Raw genomic sequence first — 15966 nt, forward strand, 5'->3', positions numbered from 1 at the left:
CTCTTCCAGTGGGTGCTCCAGCGATTTCCTTGTGCACTAAATATACAACATCAATCGCTCACACACCTCCACCACTCAGGAGAAACCTTTTCTTCTTTTCCTTCAATGAATTCAAGGCGTTCTCTGATGGGCCAAGTTGGCATGGAGGGGCAGGCGACATCATGGACGTCTCAGCCAACCAGAGATTGGCACACAGAGGTGGCATATGAATAATCTGAGCCAAGATGACCCAAAGTGTTTAATCCCATTCCTGGATTACATCTCTAAATTTCCTCTGAAACAGTATTGTATTTGCCTGGAGTTCAAATAAAGGACTCCTGTAAAAGGAACAAGTGAATAATGAAGAAAAAAAAAAAAAAAGGATGCAAAATGAAAAACACTGCAACAAGCAAGCAGATCTAAAATACAAAATTATTCTAAATGACATCATGGTAAATACATAATAGAGGTAAAAAAAAAGTCTAAGTAAACAATTATAACTGGTATTCTAGCAAGTATGATATCATGTTTATGGGAGAAGCAAATGAATGTATTTACCTGTATCCAAACGTTTTACAGGGGACTCGTCATCAAGCTCTGACTCTCCACATGAGCTCCTTGACCTTTTTCTTGGTTGCAGGAGTGTTTCCAACCTTGGGATGACTACAGACAAAAAGGTTTTGGTCCCTAGCTGTGGTGATGTTGGCTGGGTTTCATTGTTCTTTGCAGGCTTTTGGGGGCTTACACTTTTAGATTTGCGGAAGAGAATAGATGTACGTCTGTTTACATCAGCTGAGGATTCCGCAACTTCAGAATCTGTCGAATCACTGAGATTACTGTCCTTAAGTAAATGTTCTGAACTGTGTCCATTTAATACTTCATCCTGAACAGAAGCGCTATGTAATGCATTATCAAAAGTGACTCGTTTGTATAGCTTACTCTGCTCTGGATTGAGTTCTATTGGTTTGAGGGTTGGTGGTTCTGAATTAGTCTCCGAGTTTGAAGGCAGAGGTAATGCATCGGATGGTTCAAGTTTAGGGGGAGATTTATCTCCTGAAAAAATTATAAAAAAGTGCCGTTTTTTAAAGCTATATAAAATTATACAAGTTTTCTTATAAAAAAAAAAAAAAAAAAACTAATCTATTAAAATCTCATTTAAAAACACAAAGTTAAAACAGGTACATAACAGTGAAAACAAATTAAAGAAACAAAAAAGGCTACATTTAAAATGTAATTACTACTTTATAAATTTTGACTAGTAAAATCAAGGATTTCTTGAAAATATCCTCTCTCCCCACAGTGGGTGATCGAATCTACATAAAATTTGAATCTGTAGCAAGAACTATGGACATCTACTTGCTTAAAGCGAAGTTCCAGCCAATTGTGTTTTTATTATAAGTCAGCAGCTACAAAAGGTGTAGCTGCTGACTTTTAATAAAAACACACACACACACACACACACACACACACACACACACACACACACACACTCTCACTCACCTGTCCCACAATCCAGCGATGCAGCCGCCCAAACTCTCGGTTCTCGTCCTCATCTCTCCCCAGCATCACAAGTGTGGGCACCAGGCTGTGACAGCTTGCAGCTTCACAGCCGGGTGTGCACTGCTCATGCACAAGTCACGTTGCACCTTTTCAATGGCCGGGCAATCTTCTGGGACCTGTGACGTGTCCCAGAAGATGGAAGGGAGAGAGGAGAGCTTCCTCTTGAGTCGCCTAGGTGGCATGACTGGAAGCTGGGTACCTGTCAGGACTAGGTCCCCCCCCCCCCTCAAAAAAAATGACATTCCAAATGTGGCACATCCGGTGGTTGGGGGGTCCTTTAAAGCTCAACTTTCCCTTTTGGGTGGAACTCCGCTTTAAGAAATGCACAAAGAATCTGCATATTTTGGGTGACAAAGCCATTAACTACCACTACAAATAAAATGCATAATACTAGCTGGAACTTTTTTTATGGACCCACTTCCATCTTTGCTTTGGGCATGGGTACATGGGCACATTTTGCCCCATCTCTCCCCATCCCCACATCATGCCTCTAACTAAAACTAAGAAAAAATGTTTAAAGACAGGAGAGCAGCAAAGCTGAGCTGGCACTCTTGGAAAAAAAATATTTTTAGATTTTCTCCACATGCAATGCTTTTGAACTTAAAGCAAAGCTGAAAACTACCAAAAGTAAATGCCATCAAGCACCACATCCAACATTTCAAACAGCTGGTGGGCACATCAAATCTGACTGTTGTAACACAAATGGGACAAACGTTTGAGATGTGACTACTCAGCGTAATCAAAAGTGCTCTTTCATAGTGCCCCAATATATCCATATTGAAAATTGCACTAAAACTGTGTCAGTTTACACTCTTAGCCCCCATTTCCAGGGAAATTTAATCAGATCAGACCTGATCAAAAGCACAGTGTAGTGTATAGACAGGCAGATGTAAACACAGACGTGCGCCCTTTTACATCAAATTACAGTAATACCTCAAATTGCGAGTAACGCGGCTTACGAGTGTTTTGCAATACAAGCTGTCTTGCAGAACAAGCATGATTCAAGTCTCTGGGGTGTGCAGTACCGCATTTGGCCAGAGGTCCGGCGGTGCCGATGACACAGCCTTTCTGAGTGGTTCCAATGCCTCTTCGATTGGTTTTTGAGTAGTGCTAAAGCATAGGCAAAAATCCACAGCTCAAACTCTAGCCATCATCACTCCAGCAACAAGCAATTGAAAGCAACACTTTTTAAAGCGGGGTTCAACCCAAAAATTAAACTTCTACTTATCCGATCCTTCAGTGAAGGATCGAATTGCCAACATACACCTGTCAGGTGCCTTAAAAGCGTATTTCCACTGTTATAGCCCAACTGGGATAACACCTACTTTATTTTAGTTGCATGTTCTCATTAACTTAGCATACCTCAAATATTTAAAAATTGCCGCTTAGCATTTTAAATTCTCTTCTCTGCTAATTCCAACACTGGACAAAACCCTACTTAAAAAGGAGAAGGTCACGCTGTCAGTGTATATGCTTATCCATACATCCTGTAAGGGTAAGCCGATACTGATAGGAATACCCAATGAACTACTAGAGCGTAATGGTAATTCATTGAAAACTACAAGCCGACAGTCGCTACTCGCTAAGGATGTTGGTGCTTTTAGTACTCAGAGTTGTGTGTCTGAACGATGCGGTCATGTGGGCTGAGCACCGCAATGTTACACTGTTTTTGAAAAAGTGTCAGCCAGTACAGGAAACTTCTCCCCATAATTCTGTCACAGAGAGGGGGAGGGGGGTTCCCCAATGCTACTGCAGCATTGGGAACATGTTAACATTAACATGGAACATGTAGCATTGTTCCCAAAAATGAACTTATCCTTTACAGCCTAGTACACACAATATCGGATAAATGATTTTTTGCATGCTAGTCTTATTTCTAAAACCAATAGGTTACTATAAGTTAAAAAAATGCAGCGCTGAAAATGAATAGTAGGAAGACCGTGATGTCTATGTTCGACATTCACAGGTATCAATGTAAATAAGTGAATAACATTAAAAGTGATATCAATTGGTATAGTGAAAGCACTATGGACCTTATTAACAAGGCAATATCTGTATATGCATAAGTCCACAAGAATATACGTAAAAATAAAAGTCCATATATATAGACGTGGAAAAAAATGGAAATTATTTTTGTTGAAATCATCAATGAGAGATCATAGTGACAAGACACCCACGGTGATTCTATTGGAATGTGATGATAGTGATAACGCCCACCACCAAAGGGGAGGCTTACCGGATGCGATGGACCCAAATGAGCTTATACCCAAAGGGTCAAATAGGCTTGTAGGCAGTACAGATGAGATGGTACAGGAACACGCCAGCGCAAACGGACAACAAACAGCGATAAGATCTTCGCTTGGTATCAGGTGGAGGGGGTACCTCAGCTAGGAGATGGCTCATACAGTTGGAAGAGCTTGCCCAAATTATGTGGAGGAAAACGAAAGGCACATAGCGTGATACCGTAAAAACAGCAACGTTTATTATCGGTTAAAAACACTTACAGTTTAGTGGATAAAAAAGGACATCAATGTTTGTAAAGTGCATGGCAGCAGTAGAGTCCCGACATGTTTCGCTACAACTAGCATCGTCTGGGGTGAAACCCTACTGATGCCGCCATGCTTAAATTTAAAATCTGACCTCCTTGGAAACACACCCCTAGAGGATCGTCCAATAGAAATGCACTTCCGGGTCGCCTCAGTAATAATAAATTGTTTAAATATATAATAAATAAAAAACATATAGATTCTGTATTCCAATGAATATTATTATCATTTGAGGCTAATTTATTATTTAGAATGCACTAACTAACTAATGATGCTGGTATAGCATTTTTAGGGGTCTTACTTTCCAAAAAGAAGACTAGACTGGTTGCTCTTGATAAAGAGATAAAAGAACTCAGAGAGAAACTGGTTTCACACAAGAAATCTCTAGAGTACATCTCCCTCTCAACCAGCCTTCAGTCTTTTTTGGAAAAAGAAGACAGAGACCAAAAACTAAAAAAACACAAGAAGTATGCCAGGGATGCTGGTGATTATAGAAATCACACAGTTTTCAACTGGCAAAAACTTTTCTCAACATCATTTAGCACAGATATGGACTCAACTCCAGTCTCAGCATCTTCCTCTAGTATTGTTCCCAATTCGAATGTAGGCCCTTCCACTGGTCAGAGTACAAGTACTTTAAGGGCTCCATCTATGCAGGTGTCCCGGGCGGTTGAACCACATTCTTCTCAACCCAGGGTTCAATACTCCTCCCCTCGTGTCTCTGGTCAACCCCATCGAGGTAGGGGTAGATCCAGAGGCAACAGAGGAAATAGAGGACAATCTAGAGGTAATTCCCATCAATCTTATCCTCATTATAATTATGATGATAGACTGTATGGACCTTCCCCCGCAAGACATAGGGAGAGACAAGGTCCCTACAGAGACCCCTCCCCCTATTATGGGTTCCAACATATTCCTGTTCACAATAGGTTTTCTCCTTTGGGAGAGGTGCGTAATGACAGCTACTATAATCGTAGCTGGGACCATCACGAACCGTCCAATCGTAGTTACACCCCAACCCACCGTGATACCTTTGTTGAACGGGATTTTCACGAGGACCAAGTCACAAATGTAAGGGGTTCCGATCTAAGAGAGGTACCCGAGGGGGCAAGAGAGTTCAGAAGCGGAAAACGAAGACGAACATAAAAGGACAAGGGGTTTTTAATCTGAGTACTAAAGTTTTCACACAGGATGAACTATCCGTTTTGGATAAGGGCCTCAAATTTGCCCCTCCGAAACGTTTAGATAAATTTGGAACGTTTATCGATATCCAAAAATACATCCGTAAAATTAACATACAAAGATACCTAATTACTAACCCCATTAGAAATGAACCTAGAGCGGCTACCTCTGGCACAGTACATTCAGGGTTGAGGAACCCTTCATTGTTTAATCCATCTGTTCCAGCCGCAGCCGCAGTTAATATTTTCAAAGATCTTGTCTTGAAAGATCTAGCAGAGATACCAGATAGACGTAATACTAATCATCCGATGTCCAGTGTCGGTTTTAAATCCTTATGTCAAAACAAGGACATCATTATCCGTCCCGCGGACAAAGGGGGTGGCATAGTCATCCTCGACAAATCCGACTATGAAACCGAGATGTTTCGATTATTGGACGAGCCCAATACTTATTCCAAATTGGCCGCCAATCCCACATCCCGGTTTAAAGCAGAGCTACAAACACTAGTTGATAGTGGTTTTGAAAGAGAGATTTTAAATTTGAAAGAAAAGAAATATTTAGTCCCCACGGTTCCTAGGATACCGACCATATATTATCTTCCTAAGGTCCACAAAGACCCTGTACACCCACCTGGTCGACCCATTTTAAGTGGGATCGACTCTGTCACTTCCAGGGTGGGTCGATACATTGATAATTATTTACAACCTTTGGTACAACGCACTCCCTCCTATCTTCAAGATACAAGGGCAACCATAAATAAATTGGATAGTGTTGAAATAAAGGGTAATTATATTATGGTGACAGCCGATGTAGCGTCACTTTATACGTGCATCCCTCACGATACAGGTTTTGAAGCCGTACATTATTATTTAAAGAAAGATCAGACATTAGCCCCATTCCAGACAGATTACATCATGGAATTGTTAAAATTTGCCACCAAACATAGTTATTTTTGGTTTAATGAACAATTTTATTTACAACAGAGAGGCGTGGCTATGGGGGCTAAATATGCCCCAAGCCTCGCTAATTTGTTCATGGCCAAATGGGAGGAGGATGTCGTCTATGCCTATAATACCACTTCACTGGTGTTCTGGGCGAGGTATATTGACGACATCCTCCTCCTATGGGATGGCAGTTTGGAAACACTAGAAATTTTTATGAGTCATTTGAACAACAATGACAGGGGGATATCTCTTACCCATACTGCTAGTTCAGATACTATTCAATTTCTAGATCTGGAGATTAGCATTGTAAACAACCGGTTTCAGTTTAAAACATTTTTTAAAAAAACTGACCGTAACAGCTTTATTTCAACTGATAGCTGCCATCATCCGTCATGGTTGAACTCTATACCCCGAAGTCAGTTTCTCAGGTTGAGAAGGAACTGTACAGATTTAGATACTTTCTCTACACAGGCTAACATCCTCAAAAATAGGTTCATTGAGAAAGGATATGATCCTGCCAACATAGAACTGGCTCTTAAATCCTCGCTTGAAGTAGATAGAAGTTCCTTATTAGAGGTTAAACCAAAAAGAGAACAAGATGAGAGTTTCAAATGGGCATTGCTCACGTCTTTCTCCATGCAACATAAACTAGTCAAATCCATTGTTTCCAAGCATTGGAATATATTGAGAAATGACCGAGTTTTGGGATCCGTTCTACCCGAACGAGCCAAAGTTATATTCAGGGGTGCACCATCACTTCAAAGCAAAATAGCCCCGAATATTATCAACCCCCCCACACGCCCTTCTTTCTTTTTCCAGTTAGTTGGTTACCATCCTTGTAAGAAGTGTACGGTATGTAGGTATAACATCTCAGGCAGGACTAAGAACCTTGAGTTTCGGTCCACAACAACCGGGAAAGTTTACCCTATTAAACAGTTCTGTACCTGTTCAACTAAGTACGTTGTATACCTCATCACTTGTCCGTGTGGCCAACAATATGTTGGCCGCACTATCCGGAAATTTTCTGTAAGAGTTGCCGAGCATATAGCCCTTATTTTAGCCGGTGACATTTATCATACTGTACCCAGGCATTATAAAAAACATCATGCCCAGAACCCCACTGGCACACAATTCCTTATTATAGATCAATTTGTGTCGCCATGGAGAGGTAGCCCAAAAACCCGTGGGGTGTCTCAACTCGAAACCTTCTGGATATATGAATTGGGTACACATACACCATTGGGCCTTAATGTAGAGTGGGACATCAACTCTTTTATTAACAAATCCTAGGAAACATATAGATGTCCCTATCTACCATGTATTGTTATATACATTTTAACACATCAGTTTCATTTGAGACATATTATTATTTCTATATGGTATGGCATGTTTCTATGAAACAACATTTATTTCTTTTCTTTCATCCACACCTGTTTTATTATTGTTTTAGATTTTTATGTATACATATAATAACATGTATCGTATTAATTTTTAATATGGTTATAGATATTGTTGTTCAATTTATAGCCTGCATAGGGGTTCGTTCGGAGGAGTGTCATTTCCTGGTCTCTGTAGTTTCACACGCTCAGACTTGTAATTTGACATAGACCCAATGGATTGGGTAAATTCTCCCTTTATATAATAAAAAAACATCCCCTATAGGTTTATATTACCTTTCTAGGGGGCATTAGTCCTGTTTTATAAATGAGGATGCTTATTGACATTCATAGGCAATATATACACTGTCCCCTTAATGTGACTCCTATTATGGAATCAATGAGTTACCTTTTTGTATGGACGTAAATTTTATTTCACCACACTTTACCGTTTTAGTGATAGCTTAATTTTACTTCCACGTTTATCCCCTGTTTTATTTAATATATATCATTTGCGTCTGCCGGGATAGTGAGTTCGTTTCCGCATCCCGGAACGCATAGTGGAGCGCAGCGCACTGGATTCATTCAAACGTGGAGCGCAACGCACGCATATACGCACGTACGCACTATGTACCAGTGAGAACACGCCCATCGCACATGTCACTCCATCGGAGCGAATGAACAGACTGGCGTGTCTCATGACGGTTTGTTTATGCGCCCTCGTTCAGCGCGGTCACGTGACCCAAATGCCGGCTGGACCCGGGACAGCGATCGAATCGACTATTTATCCACGTCCCTCACATAGGGACCTTGATTGATCTCATTGGCCCCCAGTTCCATCCTGGAGTCATATGGGATTATATAATGTGATTTTATCACACCAGATCACTATGGACTGTTTGTCTCATTTCACAAACGGATCAGGTTAGTGCATTCTAAATAATAAATTAGCCTCAAATGATAATAATATTCATTGGAATACAGAATCTATATGTTTTATTTATTATATATTTAAACAATTTATTATTACTGAGGCGACCCGGAAGTGCATTTCTATTGGACGATCCTCTAGGGGTGTGTTTCCAAGGAGGTCAGATTTTAAATTTAAGCATGGCGGCATCAGTAGGGTTTCACCCCAGACGATGCTAGTTGTAGCGAAACATGTCGGGACTCTACTGCTGCCATGCACTTTACAAACATTGATGTCCTTTTTTATCCACTAAACTGTAAGTGTTTTTAACCGATAATAAACGTTGCTGTTTTTACGGTATCACGCTATGTGCCTTTCGTTTTCCTCCACATAATTTGGGCAAGCTCTTCCAACTGTATGAGCCATCTCCTAGCTGAGGTACCCCCTCCACCTGATACCAAGCGAAGATCTTATCGCTGTTTGTTGTCCGTTTGCGCTGGCGTGTTCCTGCACCATCTCATCTGTACTGCCTACAAGCCTATTTGACCCTTTGGGTATAAGCTCATTTGGGTCCATCGCATCCGGTAAGCCTCCCCTTTGGTGGTGGGCGTTATCACTATCATCACATTCCAATAGAATCACCGTGGGTGTCTTGTCACTATGATCTCTCATTGATGATTTCAACAAAAATAATTTCCATTTTTTTCCACGTCTATATATATGGACTTTTATTTTTACGTATATTCTTGTGGACTTATGCATATACAGATATTGCCTTGTTAATAAGGTCCATAGTGCTTTCACTATACCAATTGATATCACTTTTAATGTTATTCACTTATTTACATTGATACCTGTGAATGTCGAACATAGACATCACGGTCTTCCTACTATTCATTTTCAGCGCTGCATTTTTTTGAATTTTGTTTGTATTTCTTTCCTTGGTTTCACTGGATTGTATGTAGCTGCTTGTCACCCTGATAGCGCAGATTTATTTTTTATTTTTCTCAGGTTACTATAAGTTGCATACAACTTTGGAAGTGATCTAATGTATTGAGGACAACAGGCAATCGATCATAAAACCTGGTTCGCTTGCCCATTTAATTTAAAACTTATTGTAACTGTTAACTGAATGACAGTTTTCTAAAACATTGCATGAAACAATGCTATGTTTTTCTTCTTTCTTTGTACACCAATGCCGCCGATCCTATATCAAACCACTGTCAGTTCCCATCTGCGGATACTCACTCTAGAGTGGGCTGTACATTGCTGCTGGTCTACACCGATTTACTGATGGTGCCAATAAATAAAAAAAATGGCTGTCTGCAAAAACCGTGTTTAAACAGCTGGTGAAAAGGCATCACATGACTTCCTCACCAACTGCGGGCCTCTGAAGCGCAATTCAAACACCGATCAGGTTTCAGAGGAATTGGACCCACTTCTACATCCACCCTTTAAAAGGCTGTGTCCAACTTTCAATTTCTTTGACAATACCATGGTCTTTCAAATAGTGTTAATGTACAGTATAATATAGAGCTTTCTATGTATCGCTGTAATTAGAAAGTGTAAGCATGAGGCTGACGCGTATGCTCATCACACATGCATTCTTTGCTCCTTGCCCACTTTGTGGCCAAGATTTTACCTCTGGGGTAGTTAATTGGGTAGGCTGCATGACCATACAGCACAACCACTAAACATGAATAGTCAACAAATCTCTATATGCAATATGATTTATGAATTTTTTTAAAGATGGTACAGCAGGTATATACAAAAGAAATATATGCACCTTGTAAGTATGCTATAGTTACGCCTCAAATAATTAAGGCAACATTTTTTTTTTTTTTTTTCCAGTTTGGCGATTTGGAAGGGTTAAAACCAGTCAGGTTTTTATTGCTGTCCACTTCTTTGCTAAGGAAATGCACACTCAATTTTCACTGGTGAGGATTGGTCGACAGGACTCAACAATGCCCCATCCAAAGTTTCACTACTGTCACCAGAACAGGAATAGAAAGGAAATCTTTCAATAGGGTCACCTTGTTTATAGTAACAACTGTAAGGGGATTTCTTCACACTTTATCTCCTGGATAAGAGAAATGTGAAAAGAAAACATCCAAACATGTTTTAAAACTAAACTCTAGGCAAATGGGAAAATACAGAAACAGAAACTAAACCTTGTGGACAGCCTTCCCAGAAGAGTTGATGCCGTTATAGCTGCAAAGGGTGGGCCAACTCAATAATAAACCCTATGGACCAAGACGCCTTTAAAGTTCATTATATATATATATATATATATATATATATATATATATATATATATATATATATATATATATATGCAGACGTCCCAATACTTTTGGTAATATAGTGTACGTTATGAGTATCTTTTCGTTACAGCAACTATGAAAAATGTTTACAGCTCAACTACTGAAACTTCCTACCCTCAGCTACTTACCTACCTTAGAAAGTGGTCACAGCCTCCCTTATACTCGAGTCAGTGTACCTTAGGCGTCCATTTTTTACAACTCGCGGCTTCCTCCTGATCCCGTCCCATTCTGTGATAGGCGTTTGACACTGTGTTCAGTGTTCCGCCTATCACGGACGTTCTTTCATCCTCGGACTCAGTTTCCAAGCAGACACTGTGTTCAGTGTTCCGCCTATCACGGACCTTTTCTTGTCCGAGGATGAAAGAACATCAGTGATAGCCGGAACACTGAACGCCTATCACAGGATGGGACCAGGAGGAAGCTGCGAGTTTAAAAAAAATATGGATGCCCGCAGCGCAGCCTGTCAAGAATTTCAGGTAGGCTGCAATGGGCACAGTGAGGTTGCAATGGGTAAAGTGAGGCGTGCAAATAGGCATTTTTGACCCTCTTTTCCGCTTACAGTAGCTGCTGCATTCTCACCCTAGGCTTAAACTTAAGTCAATACGTTTTCACAGTTTTTTGTGGCAAAATTAGGTGTCTCAGCTTATACTCGAGTATATACAGTACTAAGCTCTGGAGCAACTGCATTTTAGTAAATCAACCCCCATGTGTCATGGCACCTAAAGGGTAAAACAAATACATTACTGTCGGTTTTAAAAGCCAGCTTCTCTTTAAAAGTGATAGTAAAGTAAAAAACAAAAACACAACCCCCTTACCTGCTCCGTGCAGCAGTTTTGCACAGAGCAGCCCTGATCCTCCTCTTCTTCAGTCCCCTGCCGACACTCCTGGCCCCTCCCTCTTGTTGAGTGCCCCCAGAGCAAGCAGCTTACAATGGGGGCATCCAAGCAGGCACACTGCTATACATGTCCATTCAGAAACGGAGCCGTGGCTCAGCCCCGTCCCCTCTCTCTCCTCATTGGCTTTCTGGCTGGGATTGTCTTAGCCAATAAAGAAGAGTCCCTGGTGAGCCGATGCTCGTGTTTATTGTTAGAACGAGGGGGGAACACAGGTTTTTTTTACTTTCAGGCATAGAATGCATAAAAAAAAAAAAAAACAGCCTTTAGAAACATTTAAATTATTCTGGACACTGCTGTTGAGAAGTCCACACTAAAGAATCTTCTGCATTTCTTACAAAAAACAAAACCCATGACTAAAAAAAAAAAAAAAAAAGTTGTTTACCCCTTTAGCAAGTTTTTACTTACAGGTAAAAATAATATCTCTTAAACCTGTTCGTTTAGGAGATATTCACCTTGCATGCAGCCGCTGGGGTCTCCTGCGTGGGAGTGACCCCATCGCGGCTCCAGCCACTCACTCGGAGCCGCGAACCCGGAAGAGACAGAGTGGAAAATGTCAGTTCCCTCGGCAGTGACCAGGATGCGATGCCGACGCTTCGTTCTAAGGTAAGCCTTTGCCTTACAGGTTGTTTTTTTTTCTGTGGGTATACAATCGCTTTAAGAACAGTAGTAAACTGATTTTTTACCTATAGGTAAGCTTATAATTAAGTAAATGTGGGGAGGATCTTCACAAAGTTTACAAACCATGATCTCTCTGTAAAAAAAAGACTATTATAATGGATTATATTTAAGGCTCTATGCACATTGGGCATAAAACATTGCTTCTACAGGAGTTATGCTTTACCTGTAAAAGCATTAGGTTAATATAAGGCAAAAAAGGGTAGGTGTGATAAAATTATAACATCTAGTGAAGGCATTTTTTTTTAATAAAGCAGTATAAAAAGGGAAAAGATAGTACTCGAATACATAGTGGATCTCTAAGCACAAAGGTATCTCATTTTGCACAAGATTGTATTTCATTTTTGCGCAAGTTGTTAGATCCCATGCTATGTTTTATATTAAAAATATCAAAATTAGAGCTTCTACTTCCCCTTCAGAAAGGCAACCAACTTTGATATTTTAGCCAAACATCTCCAACCACCAAAATATCCACTATAAAAACGACACATACACAAATCTCCAGGAGGCCAAATTTAAACCACACAAGATGAAACGTTGAGCAAAAAACAGCAGGCATTCCAAAAGCAAGCAACCCACTCGAAAAAAAAAAAAAAAAGAAGAAAAAAAAAAGTTTAGGTTCAATGAAATTAGCTTATGAAGACAAAAGGGCACACAACTTATATGCCAAACACTTCTCAATGTCTTCTCAGGTTAAAGAGTACACCATATGGCTCCCATTCATTGAGCGAACAAAAAAAAAACATGCAAGAGAACAGCTGTCCAACATGGGCATCATGTTATGCAAGAACAAAAGGACACACAATGCACTTTTGTAAAAAAAACACTTTATGAGATAATGTTTTGGGACACTGAAAATAAAATGACAAAAACACAGACATGTCTTCTGATTCTATAAATGAGGATTTTAAAGGAAACCCTTTACTGAAAGTAAAAAAAGGTCTCTGCTAAAACAAAATTGAAACACTTACATTCCTAACACTGACATTTTTATATGCCCAACAACCCTTATACAGACTGGCACAATTTTTGTTTCCGTATATATAAATTAATATGCCTTTAGGGAGTACAAAAAATAAAGTCAGAAAATAAAGTCCTGCTAAAATCACTTAAGGCTCTCCTCTTTTGTAGGTATAGCCGTGTACAACATTAAAAATGAGTGCCTATACGGTTTAAAATCCACTAATACAGCATCTCACCCAGCTCTGCACATAGCGCTGTCAATTTACCCAGAGAAGAAAAAAAAAAAAAAAAAAAAGATATATATTACAGTGGGGCAAAAAAGTATTTAGTCGGCCACCAATTGTGCAAGTTTTCCCACTTAAAAAGATGAGGCCTGTAATTGTCGTCATAGGTATACCTCAACTATGAGACAAAAAATGTGAAAAAAATCCGGGCAAATCACATTGTCTGATTTGGAAATAATTTATTTGCAAATTATGGTGGAAAATAAGTATTTGGTCACCTACAAACAAGCAAGACTTCTGGCTCTCACAGACCTGTGTCTTCTTTAAGAGGCTCCTCTGTCCTCCACTCATTACCTGTATTAATGGCACCTGTTTGAATTTGTTAGTATAAAATACACCTGTCCACAACCTCGGACAGTCACACTCCAAACTCCACTATGGTGAAGACCAAAGGGCCTCAACCTGTGGCCCTCCAGCTGTTGCAGGACCACAAGTCCCACGAGGCATTGCAAGGCTGATAGCATGACTCCCAAAGGCAGAGGCATGATGGGACTTGTAGTTCCGCAAAAGCTGGAGGGCCACAGATTGAGCATCCATGGTTTAGGTGGTTCCAGTGAAGAGAACAGCTACAGTTTTTGGTCTATATCGCGTCTACTAGTTTGCCTTGGCTCTGTGCTTGCTTAAAATATGCGCCAACCTACTGTTGCTGCCCACCACTGGATACCGTGTGAAGTCAAAAGACCTGCTCTAATGAGTTGAATCCACTTTTTGGACATGCAATAATGCATGTTTCAGTAAAAGTGTAATTAAACATGCCTAAATAAAAAATAAACACTTACTGAACACCCCAAAAATATCCTCTGGTGTATTCAATTCAACAGTTAAGAGCTTATATAGCAATTTTACAATCTAGCACCTTCAGAACAGCTGGGTTAATAGAAACTCCAAAGTACGATACTACAGATTAAAACAATCTTGCGAGGACACAGCACTTCTAGTTTAGAACTTTATAGCAATTGTAAATGTATTTTTTTCCGCTGAAATAACAATTATACTTCCCTGCTCCGTACAACAGTTTTGCACAGAATCACTAGACCAAAGCTTGCAGGATCAAGCGATAATCTCATGTATATGGGTGCTTTAAAATTTAGCTGGCATAGACACCTCGCCATGCAAGCCATGTGGTTGCAGACTCTTTGTAATGTATCTGAACATCTAGATTCCATAAAAAAAATGTGGCTGTGTAGGAGAGCAAAAGGCATACTTGTTTTTCCAAGTAGCTGTTGTAATTAGGACTTTATATTAGAACAATAAAGCATAACTCCTTGGGGAAAAAAAATCTCCCATGCAGCGGGGGCTCTGCCGTCCTCATGTCCACAGCCAGTCTTTGGGCGCGACGACATCAGGAACAGTCCATTTACGAGACCGACAGCATGTGGGGAGCAGGAGCGGCGGGGACCGGTCTTGGGGTTGAAGTATATCTTTGCTCCAAAAAACCTCTAGTAAAAACTAGCAGCCAACCCATGCAGTGCAAGCACAGCCACACTGAAATGGAAAATTGTTTTTTCCCCGGGTTCTTCTTTAAGTTGGGGTCACTTAAGTGGCTATAAGTGCATAGAGGATATTAGGGTGATCCATGTTGTAGAACAGAATGCTCCCCTCCATATGGCAAACAAACCTAATGTAATCAAAAATCAGTGGAACTCAAAAAGAAAAAAGAAAGCAAATAGCGGCAGGATCTTGTGCTCCTTCATAACTACTGGAAAGAGACAGCCTCCAGAAAGAAGGCCAGTTTATTAGCACTTTGTGCAGGGCTACTACACATGGTCCTATGGTGCAAAGATCGGTCCGACAAATGACCAGAGATGGCCAACACTCAAAAGTAAATGGGTACTGCAAACGCTGTAACATAATTAAACAGTATTGCTATTATTTCCACCCATGATGGCACTTGGACATTACAGTAAAGTTACCGTTGCTGTGCCTTGAGCTCAAGGTCATTGTAATTTCACATTGACATAACCTTCTGCTATATTAGAAGCGGAGGACAAAAATTACTACAACTGCCTTTCAGTGAGCAAGCTCAAGAGAAACTAAAAACTCAAGGGGTGCAACGGATCAAAAAACTCACGGATCGGATCGATCCTCGGATCAGGAGTCACGGATCGGATCATTTTCGGATCAGCAAAAAAAAAAAAAAAAACGACAAATCTTGTTACACCCACCAGAGTTTTAGATTTCACAGTTTTTCTCAACACAAAACGGAGCTTATATGCTTAAATACAGTGTTTGGAAATCCGACTGACTGTTTATTGCTAATGTGACAGAACACCTCTGATTTTCACATTTAAACAGTCCGTCAGATTTACAAATACTGTATTTAAGCG

At 40.2% G+C, this 15966-nt stretch overlaps 1 protein-coding gene across 6 annotated transcripts in view; it reads right to left on the minus strand.

Moving 5' to 3' along the window:
- Positions 1 to 15966, minus strand: part of BRD1 (bromodomain containing 1) — a 104390-nt gene that overhangs the window by 53364 nt on the left and 35060 nt on the right. For 4 of the 6 annotated variants that reach the window (XM_040343649.1, XM_040343648.1, XM_040343651.1 and 1 more), the window contains exon 8: positions 538 to 1032. The exons of 1 other annotated variant lie outside the window; for it this stretch is intronic. In XM_040343649.1, coding sequence (XP_040199583.1) covers positions 538 to 1032 — 495 coding nt within the window. Of the gene's footprint in view, positions 318 to 537; positions 1033 to 15966 lie in introns of all 6 variants that reach the window. One more of the 6 variants, XM_040343652.1, reaches the window with a different exon arrangement.

This window comes from Rana temporaria, chromosome 3, assembly GCF_905171775.1.
Source record: "Rana temporaria chromosome 3, aRanTem1.1, whole genome shotgun sequence".
NCBI classification, from domain to species: Eukaryota; Metazoa; Chordata; class Amphibia; order Anura; family Ranidae; genus Rana; species Rana temporaria.